We start from the raw sequence: 12,385 nt of genomic DNA on the forward strand, positions 1-12,385 counted from the left end.
TTTTTTTCCAGAACTCAGGGCTAGAGCAGGAAGGCATACCGGACTCCTGTGTTCCTATCCAGCTGGAACGGATCTTCTAACAAGTTTGCTAGTATGTGCAAAGATTTTAACACTGCAGTTTTGAGGGAGGCGAAAAGATCTAGCCAGGATTCTCACCACAGCTGGAAGACACCCAGCGTCACTTCAGGATGTAGATGCCAATCGTGATTTAGCAGAGACCACCACCTCAGTCCGTCCGCTGTGCATTCCGGGACCTAGGTCGGCAGTTTGCCATCAAGAACATCGCCTGCCACTCCAGCTACCACCAGAGGTGCAGGACCCCTGACACAGGACTCAGGAATACCACCCCCAATCCTTCCTGCTTGTTGCAGTACCACATGAGTGGTGGTATTGTCTGCGATACCCTGGACCTGACTACACTTGACTGTCATCAGGAAGGCCTTCCGATCCAGAGAAAGGGCACACAACTCCTGCAAAATGATATAGAGCTGGTCCTCTGCCAGAGGCCAGAGCCCCCTGATCTACACCTCCCCAGCCCAGCGAAGATGCGTTTGTGTGCCATTTTGGTGGGGTGGGGAAGGAAAAGGGGCATGCCCTCTAGTAGAACTGTGTTCAATCAACCACCTTGCATTTCTCAGGCCTTCTGCTCCAATATCTCGATTGTCAGATTGCCTTGATGCTGGGCCCAATGAAACTGCAAATTCCACAGCAGAGCCCACATGTGCCACCTGGCATAGCTGGTGAGATGCAGGAGTCTAAGAGGCCAAGAAGCCTCAGAATTTCTCTCTTCAGAATATAGCCCAAATATCCTGGACTCGGAGGCACAGGGAAAGTAATGAACCCATCTTGGCCAGGATTGCGCTAATGAATAGAAGCCTCTGCAAGCGAGTCAGGTGGGACTTTGGCTCACTGAACCCCAATGGTGTCAAGAGGTCCACCATCATCCAGAGGTGGGCCACGATCAACTGTGGCAAGCCCTTCTTCAAAAGCCAGTCAAAGTACAGGAATACTAGAATCCTCCACCTTCAAAGAGTGGCAGTGGCAACTGACATCACTTTTGTGAACATCCAAGGGGCGATGGTGAGGCCAAAAAGCAGCAGAGCAAACAAAATGCTCCTGGCCTACTTTTAACTGCAGATACCATCTGTGGAACTGCAGGATGTGTAGATAAAAAACGCATCCTGCAGGTCTTAGGACACCACCTAGTTGCCCCAGTTCAGACCAGATGGATTCAGAACCACCACAAGCATTTCAAATGTGATATTCCCCAGACAGGCATTCAGAGGCCAAATGTCTACAGATGAATGAGAACCATGTCCCTCTAAGGAACAAGGAAATGGCAAGATTAACAACCACCTTCAACTTCGGAGCCTATAACTCTCTCAATAGCACATTTAAAGATCAACAACCACATGTCTTCTAAAAGAATGAACAGGTGCTCATCTGAAATTCCTCTGGTGTAGGAAGAATAGAGGACAGGGCAAAAAGGAAAGGGAGGGCATAGCCATTCTGAGCGATCTGTAAGACCCATCTGTCGAATGTGAACGATTGCAGCTTGGGAGGAAATGCCAAATCTCACCTTCCAACGAGTGGGCATGTGCCACTAACTGCAGACTAAAGTGGCTTGGTGACTGTTGTAGCAGGGGTAGAAGAACTGGAAAACTGATGCCCCGCAAGTTGTCTTTCAGACCCACGTTCACTGCCTCGAAAGGGCTGGAGTGGCTGCTATCCTAGTTGGTAAGGCTGTCTCTATCGCCTATATGCCAGCCACCTGGAATAGCATCTACACTTTATGAATTGATGTGGAAACTGCTTTGCAGCCATGAACAGTCCCAAAAACATCCCTGTAAAGAAATGTAATGGACTCTGCTTTCTCATCAAAAAGGAGTGACTCATCAAAGGACAAATCATGATGGAGGTCGGTACATCGCCAGAAAATCCTGTGGAAAGCATCCAGGTAAGTCAACGAAGTGCAACTGTAGTACCAACTGCCCTCCCCAGGCAATTGTAGTTTCCAGTCAAACATGGACAAGATATTTGGCCACATTCTGTCTACGTATCTATCATGAATCACCTGGACCAGAGAAGCCTTCTGCCACTGCCTGCAGTAGCTCACTGGTAATGTCCCACAGGGCATAGGTTCAACAACTCAGCAAACAAACCACAATTATAGATCGCAACGATAGACTGGCAGGATAAAACACAAGCCTGACAAAAGCCTCAATCCAAACATATTCCCTAATCAGAAGAGTGGTAGTTAGGATTTACCTTACTGGTCAGGCCTATACAATAAGGCTCTCTTAGCTGGAGTGTTTGGTGAGAAACTAAGGGTCACCAGGGACCGGTCTGTGAGGTCTGGCCACCTGATTATCACAGCAAAACCAAAGGGGGATGATGGACGGAGTGCGGAACATTGCAAGCACTCACCCCCGGTCAACTGATCTGGGTTTAATCCATCATCATTCTTTAGCTCACTCCGCCACCCCAGTTCAGACATGGCCATATGGAAATCAGTCTGACCCTGTGCCCCTTGGGAACACTCCAGCCCGAACTGCCAAGCTATGTCTTCCCTGTACCGTAAACAAGCATCCTGGGACCGGTGTCTGGCTAATCAGCCGTCATCCACCAGGCTAGCTTGAATCTAGTGGCAAAGTGAGCAAGGGACCACGTCTGGGCATACCCTGCCAACTCAGGGTGAACAAAGCAAAACCAAAGGGGGGTGATGGACGGAGTGTTGAACATTGCAAGCACTCACCCCCAGTCAACTGATCTGGGTGTAATCCATCATCATTCTTCAGCTCACTCCGCCACCCCAGGTCAGACATGGCCATATGCAAATCAGTCTGACCCTGTGCCCCTTGGGAACACTCCAGCCCGAACTGCCAAGCTATGTCTTCCCTGTACCGGAAACAAGCATCCTGGGACCGGTATCTGGCTAATCAGCCATCATCAGCCAGGCTAGCTTGAATCCAGTGGCAAAGTGAGCAAGGGACCCACGTCTGGGCATACCCTGCCAACTTAGGGTGAACAAAGCAAAACCAAAGGGGGGTGATGGACGGAGTGTTGAACATTGCAAGCACTCACCCCCAGTCAACTGATCTGGGTGTAATCCATCATCATTCTTCAGCTCACTCCGCCACCCCAGGTCAGACATGGCCATATGCAAATCAGTCTGACCCTGTGCCTCATGGGAACATTCCAGCCCGAATTGCCATGCCATGTCTTCCCTGGACCGTAAACAAGCATCCTGGGACCGGTTTCTGGCTAATCAGCTGTCATCAGCCAGGCTAGCTTGAATCCAGTGGCAAAGTGAGCAAGGGACCCACGTCTGTACTGGGGTGAATGTATGACATTGTTCTGCATTCTGTCCATCAATAGTTCTTTTTGCATTTGTCATCCCGGGTGGGACGGGTATGCTCAGACGTGAGTCCTGTGCCTTCCATGCCACTGGAATCAAGCTATCTTGGCTGAAGAGGGATGAACCCCTGAAACCGGTCCTAGGTTGCTTGTTTCCAGTCCAGGGAGGACCTGGCCTGGCAGTTTGGGCTGGACTGTTTCCATTGGGCACAGGGCAAAGACTGATTTGCATATGGCTGGGTCCAAACTGGAATGGCATGGTGAGCAAAAACAATGATGGATTCAGGCCCAGATCTCTGTACTAGGGTGAATGTATGACATTGTTCTGCATTCGGTCCATCAATAGTTCTTTTTGCATTTGTCACCCCGAGTGGGACGGGTATGCTCAGACGCGAGTCCTGTGCTCTCCATGCCACTGGAATCAAGCTATCCTGGCTGAAGAGGGGTGAAACCCTGAAACTGGTCCTAGGATGCTTGTTTCCATTCCAGGGAGGACCTGGCAGTTCGGGCTGCACTGTTCCCATTGGGCGCAGGGTCAAGACTGATTTGCATATGGCTGGATCCAAACTGGAATGGCATGGTGAGCACAAAATAACGATAGATTTAGGCCCAGATCTCTGTACTGGGGTGAATGTATGACATTGTTCTGCATTCTGCCCATCAATAGTTCTTTTTGCATTTGTCACCTGATAATCACAGCAGGCAAGAACAAGGCTTCGGGTAAGTGGCCATCAAACTATAAGTGAAGAGATTGTTAGACCTGGCCCAGGGTGTAAAATCTGATTTAGAACACTGATTTGGTTTCAACTGAGAGTAGCTGTAATACTAGTGGTTCAGGCCACCACCACAAATGAGGAATTCATTTGTGTTGGCGACTCATGTGGAGAATTAAGCTCAGTCTCAGGTGAGGGGTCAAGCCAACTTGACATTCTGTAAATTTATGTATAAGGCATCATAGGTATAGAGAGAGGGGAGCAACCACCCCATGACCATCATCATCGTCAACATCCTATGGTGCTCTGTGTTCTGACACAAGATCAGCGTCAGAACTAAAACAATTATTAAGACTCTGATGGTAGGTACGACTAGGCAGAGCCACTGTGTTAGATTCCGGTTGCAAGACGACTGGTTACGCTGTTGGATTTCATAATGCAACATCGATCAGGCTCAAGCTAAAGTTGGCTAGGGGTCTGACATGGACGTTGGCACAGGATCGGTCCTCTTCCAGTGCCGATGGAGTCTGAAGCGGGGTCACTGTAGCAGTGACGGCGTAGACCTCTGGCCTGAGTAGAAGTTAGTACTGTGTTGGTATAGGCCCTGTAAGGGACCCCAAGTCTAAATGGAGGGCCCTGCAGTTCCATAGGCCGGAAAATCTGTCAGAGGGAGTTCGAATTGCCTCAAAATATTTGCAGCATGACCTCCATGAAGGCCTTCATCTACAGAAGAATCAACAATAAAATGTGGGGGCACGGCGGGACCAGCAGAGGAATAAGTACCATGGCAGAAGACCTTTAAGCAGTGCAACTAAAATTGTGAGGCTCTTGTACCTTCTCTTTAGAGCAAGAGAGGCAGAATGGGTTCAAGTAACACTCAGTTTTTTTATGTTGGGGCTCGGACTTCAACTTACTGGAGCACTTTGGGTGGTCACGGAAATGGCCTTAGGACTGGAACTGAGTCCACACCTTGGAGCGAGATCTATGTTTAGGCAGCAATGACTTCTTTTGTTCTCGCAACATACAGCTTCGCCTCTAGGGCGCACTTATTGAAAGACTTGGAGCTGTGGCCCAGCCCAGACATCCAATACTCCATAACTGACATCTGCTTCCTGCAGTTTGAGAGGGGATAGATTCCTACAACACTGATTAAATATTTTTCAGAAGTCATTGGAAAAGCTAATAATGTTGAAAGTGGAGCTCCAGATCTGCATCAGAAGGTGAGGAAAGAAAGGAACCGACATCCGTGCACAGGAGCGCACTTATATGCGGCTCTGTCACCACTTTTAGGGAAGTGTAAAGTCCAGAAGGAGCCACGGCACTACCTGGCAGCACGATGGCGCACTGCTATGGAGAAGGTTTTACGGATCCAGTCTGGAGCCTGAGGAGTACTCGAAGGTAAGGAATATGCAATAAGAAGTATCCATTCAAAAAGCCACATCAAGAAGGAGACCTCGCTAAAAGTGCAACTCCCCCACCTTTTAACAGTCTGTTCGCAGCCCCCCGTCCTCCCAAACCACTTTTGCATAATCACTTGAGAAAAAGTAAGTTTATGATCAGAATTTATAAACAAGCCCTTACTCGAAGTAAATCAATCATAAATCCTGCAGTCAACTGTCACAAAAAGTTATTACAGGTTGCTTTCAAATCACAGGTTTGATTGCATCATTCCTTCCACACCCAATATGCAAGCCGATTGTGATAAATAGGCTGCACACTTCACAAGGGAAAAAGTGTGTTTTATTAGATGCACACACTACCTCTCTTGGTAAAAATCTAGTCTGCTTCTTCACTAATTTATATGAGTTACAGATAGAAAGCCCACTACAGGCACAAAAAATCAGGATCTCTGGCCGGCATCTGTCTGCAATTCCTACGATTACTCCTATTCAGAATGCCTTACTGCCTAGTAGAGTGGTACCACAGGCATAGAAGGAAAATTAAGAAACATTTTTTTTAAAGGGAAATTTGGATCCTATTGATGTGGCAAATTTCATTGGCTTTATGGTTGGGAGGACACCTAGAAGATGATAATCTTCTGGATTAAAGTTAAATGTGATTTAGAGCAGCAGTAGGAACAGAAGTGGCTCCTGTGCCTGTATTAACGACACCAGCCCACCACAAGAGGTCTCCGTAGTTTCTATCACATGCAGCTGCTAATTGGGTACGGGGTGTCTAGTTGCATTGGTGCCCCTTGGGTATCAACATGGCTGTAGCAGGACCTCCTCCGGGCTCTGTGAGAAGTGTTCTGGGGGTGAGGGGTGGGGGTACTTCTCCTGTTCTTTCCTATCAGGCGGATTCAGTGATGTGTGTTAGGGTTTCATAGAAACTTGAAGTTGGATGTGTGGGGGAAGGGGGGTTGGGTTGTTATGCTGTTCCTTAATACCTAGATGTATGGGTGCTTACTCACTGCCTGCTCTGGTCCACGGCCGACTGGTTACCTTCATTGTCTATTGATATGTAACAATGTACTCTGTAATTTGATCTACACATGCTACATGCACCTACCTCTACACCAATAAAAAGTAATTTAAAAAACACAGTTACACTATCTCCCACACAATCTGTGGATAAATAGCAATTTTCTGAAACTAAATGGAGCTAAGAGGGAAATAGTTTTACTTGGCAGAAATAATCCTTGGTCTCCATCTCCCTGGCCTACTAATTTGAGGCGTCCACCTTTAATCATAAAATCAGGAATAATAGCTACTTAGGCCTGTCTGCTAAGTTCCTGCACAAACTCCAAATCACTCAAAATTGAGCATGAAGGCTGGTGAACAACACCCGTAAACAGGATTGAGTATCAGAAGTGCAACATTCTCTTCACTAGATGTAGCATAAAAACGTGTATTATTTTAAGTCATGTGCTCTTAGATGCAGCAGGCTTATGCTGTTATTGGTTTTTTGGATCACTAGGTTAATATCCAGAATTAGGGCATTCTCTGACTTTCAAAGGATTTTCTGACATGCCGTGCGGCTTTGCAAACTCATTGATTTAATTAGGTGGTGTTAGATTCCCAGTTTGCTTTCTATCAAACCTTGTTCCATAAACCCTCTGGGCATACAATGCCCTTTATAAATATGATCATTCATTCTTATTGTGCTCATACTGGATGCCACTGAATAAGATTGTTTAACATAAAGAGGTAAAAAAGTCGATCAATTCTCGAGCATAGTTTCACAGGTCAGAGTTAGTGCCACATTTTTGACACTACGTTTTAACAGGTGTTAAAGAAAGGAGTTAATTAGTGGAAGACTTTACAAGAACACTGCAATTGTAATCAGACAGAAAAACGTTCTAGAGTCATCTGATGTGAAATAATCCATAAGTAATAAAAGAATTATTCAGAGGAAGTAGTGGAGATACCAACCACATTGGTTCCCAAAGATTCCCTAGTAGCATGTATTCCTCATGCTTGCATCAAATATAAACGGGTTATTAAAATTAACCACAGAAACCAGAATTATGTTTTTCTCTAAATTTCTTCATGCAAGATAACTCAAAGTACTTTTACAGACGCACACAAAGACACAAGCAGCCCAAATGTGAACCTGCACTTTCTGTTCTGGGTTGTTGAACAGCTCTGGCAGCACCCTCCAGCTGAATTTCTGAGCCATCTGAAAATCAGATTTCAAATCACGTTACACAAAACATATCTGAAATAATCAATTAATGTTCTGAACTTGACAGTGGATGACAATAAACTGTCCTGCAAAGGGCGGCAGTTTTAATATAATAAAACAAAATAACCACAGAAGGAACACAGGCAACGAGAAGTACAGCTTTGCAAACTAAGAGATTCTACTCTATTTTGAAGAGGGTGACAACACATTTTTAAAGCAGCACTACAGACCTCTGCACATAGATCGATTCACACCTCTAATGTAGCAAATTTGCTAGGAAAAATAACTTGGGAAGCCACATTTGACACACAAAATAAAAAATGTATGCAAAGGAAAGACAACATTGAGAAAGTGAGTCTTTCAATTTTGCTTCCATTATTACTTAATGCTAGAATCCCACTATGTACAGTTAAAGTCATTTTGTTAAGTACAGCATCGTTATCATATTTTGGGGACTGCTATTTGCTCCAACTCCCAAAGAAAACCCATTTAACGAGTCTGTAGATTTACGTACCAAGTCTGGTAAATTCATTATAAAAAACCTAATTGAAATTGTATGAGGTTAGAATCCACTTCCAGAAGAAGCTTTTCTTAGGATGTTTAAAGGTGAGAGTCAGATTAAATATGCAAAAAGAAGGGAAGTTGTGAATTTTACTTATCACAGCTGTTTCGCACAAGAAGCAGTCATGTTTCAGGAAGAAGCCATGTGTATTTCTAAACTCAAACATTTTACTGTTTGCAACTGTATTTTCTAAAAAGGTACCTGGATTACACACAAGGCTTTGCAACAAAGATTAAGCAGGGGCTTTCATGAAACTACAGTACTGTAGCTCAAAAGAAGAAGCATCATATTCCAAATACAATATTTCAGCTTCGTTTCATTTACTTGAACGGGCGACTATTTTCAGAAAATAGCATGAAAAGAAACAAAAAAAAATTCAAAATAAAGAGAATTATATACTGGACTTAGGAAGGGCTATTCTATGGGTCAAACACGAGGTCAGTCTTAGATGTTTCAGTTTAAGGAAGGGTCAATTAATACAATTCACAATCAATTCTGGTGAAGCAAGAATTGAGCACTTTGAGGTGATCTATAGGCAAGATCTCGGGATAGGATTAAGCATCAATCACATATTGGTGAACAACTGTTTCAACCCCTTAAAAACAATCCTATGTATACATTAAGGAGTGTTGATAATGAGATCAAGTATAGGATACCCTGAAAGTCGATAGCAGGAGAAAGGGGACTTACAAAATCCAAAATGGCTGAATTAAGATATTCTTAAGAAAAAGACAGAGAAAAAGTATGATAGCTTCTAAACACTACCAAAATAGTAGTGATAGTGACAAGATGCTCTCTTCTTGGTCGACCACACTGACGATCGGAGAAAAATCAAGAAGTACTAGAAAAAAAGAAAAAAGTCTTCAAGGCTACAAAGGGAATCATTCAACAGTTGCAGCATTGTCTTCCCTGTCCATCAGTGTTATATGAAGCCAGACCATGTAGAGATATAAGAAAAGGAGAATGTTAATACCTTTGTTCAGCTGAATAGCTGATTTATTTCCAGTATGGGTAAAAGGGTATTTTCTTCACTGGTCTCAGATTAGAAAGGGCAACTTGATCAAGATGAGAGTTCTTGAGCAAATGGATGATACATAGGAGGAGGTACGCTCATGCAAAGAGTTATTTTAATCTGACAGCATTATTTATTCTGACCATGCCTACCTGCGCAGGCATTTACTTGCCAGCTGGGAAGGAGTGAAAGGAAGATAACAGAGTACATAGCAATAGAACAGTGGAGTGGAAATTGTTGCAATCATCGAATAACTCCACAACGCAACATTGAGCACCCTAATACAAGAGTACCCTATGCAAGCAAACTCGGAGTGTGAGCAACTTAAAATTTCAAAGATGGAAAAAAAGATATTTTATGTCACAAAGTAAGTGAACAGTTAATGGATTATTGGTAGTTGGAGGTGTGAGTAAAACCTAGACTCTGGCCAATCAAAATATGTCCTGTGCATTATAAAATACATTTTAGGCATCCTGGAAAGGGCCAAATAAACTACATTATACAGGAGGACAAAATGTAATCTACTAAACTAAATTCTTATTGACACTTTCTGAAAAAAGACGTCTTTGTAGGGATAGCCAATCCAGATCCTTACCTGGCATAAATTAGAACTGAAAAAAGAAATGGATTTGTTATAACCAGAATGATCATGGAAACCACCAATGAACTCTAGGAATTAAATATCTGTAATAACAAAGACCTACATGCATCACATAGAAATCAAACGTTTCATGATCTGAGAGAATATAATTGCCGACTTAGAGAAAACTGTGAAGGTTCTCAAGATCATTACCAAGAAAGCAAGGGAACTTGATAGGTATGCTAGTTTCAATTCAATGACTGTAAACAAAAGGGAAAATTTAAGTTTCTCAAGATCATTAATTGCAAAGAACTCTCCTTGTCTTATCACATTGCCCAATAAGCATTATGAGCTTGAATATGAATCCTTGTGTAGTGGAAGGTTTAGTTAGGCTCACTCACTTCAAGGCGGCCACTTGTTAAATTCCTGTATTAACTATGCATTATTTGATAGAAATTTCAGACTTCCCTATTGTCATGAGTTGCCACTGGCCACTATGATGCTAAATGCTGAAAAAAGTATTTGAGCTGGTGCCATAGGAATTCCTCTGAGAAGCATTAGAATTAATTGGGCTTTGTTGCCCAGTTCACTGGGTTACTGGAAAATGTTTACGAGGGAGCATCCGTTCAGTTAACAGCAAACAAGCAAATGCAGTTGAAATCAGTAGAGGGGTCCACAAGAGCTGCCTCTCCTCCCTTCACCTCGTTGCACTTTTTATGAACTGCTGGCAAATAATATGAGAATGTCCTTTAATCCAAGGCCCAACAAAACACTCACGGAACCCAAATAAGACTACATTGACCTTTTCCTTGAACCTCATCTTGAAAACACTAACATTATGTGAGCTACCATCTCATGCTGGAAAAGTTTGTAGAAATAAACTAAGCCAAATCAAAACTGAGATTTTGATGGTTAATGTGTAATTCACTGATAAACTCCTTGCCATAGTTCAAGGTTGTGAGTTCTTACATGTGGAATCTACTTATTCAAATTTCCAAAGATACTATAAACTGTATAAGCTAGTGGTGCTCCGTGAGGACACCGGGTACACCACAATAGCGTTCCAGATTCACAAATCTGTGCAACCTTTCCCCCATCAAAGCCTAAACCTCATGAAACAACATCTTGGAAAAAAGGGTGGAAGGGAAAGCTTGTTTATTTCAGAAAGCCATTTATTTACCTTCTGTAACCATCCACATTTCCTTCTCTGTTTCACAGTTTCTCAGTAGCAGAGCTGATCTATACTGCATTCCCAAACCAAGATGTTGGGCAGAGTGGATTTCTAGCCCATTTGTTTTGCTTGCCATGAACTGCACACTTTGGGCACCAAAGAACGTGGCAGACACCGAGAGGTTAAATTTAGTATTCTAACTCCATAGAATATTTGGGAAAAGGCCAACTTTCCCCCAAATATTTCAGGAAGCTTATTTACCATTATAATGTCTGTCCTGGAATGTATTGGGTAAAGTTATAAATTCCTCTAGTATTGTTAGGAAGGGTTGAAAAGACGTGATTTTGAATTCCATAAAGTGCTGCTCGGGGGGGAAAAAACAACGAACATCAGATTTTTGTGGCTACATCTCAATTCAATGATGTCTTCTGGGAGGTCACGTTGTCTTATTAGTATAAAAGACTGCTAAATTCAGGGGAAGTTTGAACAGAAGGCATCCTATAGTACATTTTCTCTTGTTTTCTTTTACCTAGCTTCAAACTTTACCCCCCCCCCCCCCGATTTTTGCCTGCCGTAATTTCTTGAATTCAAAAGTCTCTGCAAATCACTCCTGCAAGTCTCCTGATCCTTCAACGTAGTCTCTTGGATAGCTGCATCTTGATACTCTTCTTCAAACTACTTCATCTGCCTCTGGAGTTATTTCCACTTTGAGATTTTCCTCCATTGCCACGTTTCTTGAGGATACATGAAAACCACACAATGTGCATAGGTAGTACCATGGCTATAGGATGGAGTTGTGCTAATATCAGGCAACACCAACGGCAGGACAGAAGCCTCAGTCCAGTCTGACACCTGACAGTCTGTGGCACCAACGTATTTGGATTCCAGTTTCGCATCTACCATGGATTCCAATGAAAGGGTCTCTCCGGACCCAACACAAGGTTCTAGCTCTAGCAATTCAACAGCAAGTACAAAAAAACAACAATTGTAGAATGAAAAATTCACTTTACAGAAAACAATTGTCTGCAAAGGCAGTGGAATTTCCTGTAGCCACATATTTGCCACTTGATTTTCAACTGAACCACTGAAATTAAAGGCATTTTTGGATTCTTTCACTGTGGATTATTTACAACTCAATTTGTACGGGATCACTTAAAAATAGGCTGTTTAGGAAATACCTTGCTCAGAACAGTGTCACCCTGGCATCCTCTCTTCGTCGGATCCCTGTCTGAATTTCACTTTTGTAAAGGCTTTGACATTTTTTTGGAAGTTCCTGAATTAATTTTCTTCAGCCAACGAAACCTTCTGTGAAGAAGAAATTTTGATGTCCTTCCATACACTACACATTTGTCAACTGGATGCACAA

At 43.3% G+C, this 12,385-nt stretch overlaps 1 protein-coding gene across 3 annotated transcripts in view; it reads right to left on the bottom strand.

Moving 5' to 3' along the window:
* The window catches only part of BFAR (bifunctional apoptosis regulator), a 330,143-nt gene that overhangs the window by 79,873 nt on the left and 237,885 nt on the right, over positions 1–12,385 (bottom strand). The window contains exon 8 of one of the 3 annotated variants that reach the window (XM_078663089.1): positions 7,623–7,688. The exons of the other annotated variants lie outside the window; for them this stretch is intronic. Within the exon in view, the coding sequence (XP_078519215.1) occupies positions 7,623–7,688 (66 nt within the window). The remainder of the gene's footprint in view (positions 1–7,622; positions 7,689–12,385) is intronic. 3 annotated transcript variants of the gene reach the window in all.

Source organism: Lissotriton helveticus, chromosome 10, assembly GCF_964261635.1.
Source record: "Lissotriton helveticus chromosome 10, aLisHel1.1, whole genome shotgun sequence".
Taxonomy (NCBI): domain Eukaryota; kingdom Metazoa; phylum Chordata; class Amphibia; order Caudata; family Salamandridae; genus Lissotriton; species Lissotriton helveticus.